The sequence below is a fragment of the Varanus komodoensis genome, unplaced genomic scaffold (genome assembly GCF_004798865.1).
Source record: "Varanus komodoensis strain SLA01 unplaced genomic scaffold, ASM479886v1 scaffold1028, whole genome shotgun sequence".
Taxonomy (NCBI): domain Eukaryota; kingdom Metazoa; phylum Chordata; class Lepidosauria; order Squamata; family Varanidae; genus Varanus; species Varanus komodoensis.
The window spans coordinates 9,177-9,864 of NW_025335281.1; the positions used below are offsets into that span (position 1 = coordinate 9,177).

Consider the following 688-nt stretch of genomic DNA (forward strand, 5'->3'; position numbering starts at 1 on the left):
GACAGCCCAGTCAGGTAAAAGTCCTTTGCTTCTGTGTCATTCGCCTTCTCCATCTTGCAGACAGCAGTCCTGTTCAGCCACAGTATCGCAACTGCAGTGACTAAAAAGTTCATGTGTTAAAAATGTTTTTCCTCCCCATTGTTGTTGTGTTGTGAGCCGCCCCGAGGTTTTGTTGCAATGGGGGCGGCATAGAAATGTTTTAAATAAATAAATAAATAAATTGTTTTATATGTGTGTGCACACACATGCACTCTCTCTCTCTCTCTCTCTCTCTCTCACACACACACACACACACACACACACACATATTTGTTCATGCCCTGGCAAAGCAGAGGGGTCGGGCAGGTCATGAGGGCATGATGGTTTGTTTGGCTTTCGATTTTTTTTTAACACCAATACTAAGTCTAGTAATGTTTCTGCCTGAAACGTCATGGATAAGACATTTCAGAGGGGTTTCATCCATGGGGTCTTCATAAGTTGGAGATGACTTGACAGTGTGTAACCACACCTGCCCAAGATCCCACGTGGCTGCTCAGAGTCTCCAACCTGGTGGATTACACGCATTCCGTTGGGTGCAGGAAGACTGGAAAGACAAGGATTGCTTCTGCACTTCCTTTGCCCTCAGAAACACCTACCTAAGTTCAGTGCTCAGTCTTACAGCTGCTCCTGAGCAGCAGGGCCTGCGATA

The 688-nt window shown here is 46.2% G+C and overlaps 1 protein-coding gene across 1 annotated transcript in view; it reads right to left on the minus strand.

Moving 5' to 3' along the window:
• The window catches only part of LOC123017829 (olfactory receptor 5V1-like), a 924-nt gene extending 871 nt beyond the window's left edge, over window positions 1-53 (minus strand). The window contains exon 1 of the mRNA XM_044419412.1: window positions 1-53. This exon is cut by the window's left edge and continues 871 nt beyond it. Coding sequence (XP_044275347.1) covers window positions 1-53 — 53 coding nt within the window.
• Window positions 54-688: the final 635 nt, after the last annotated feature.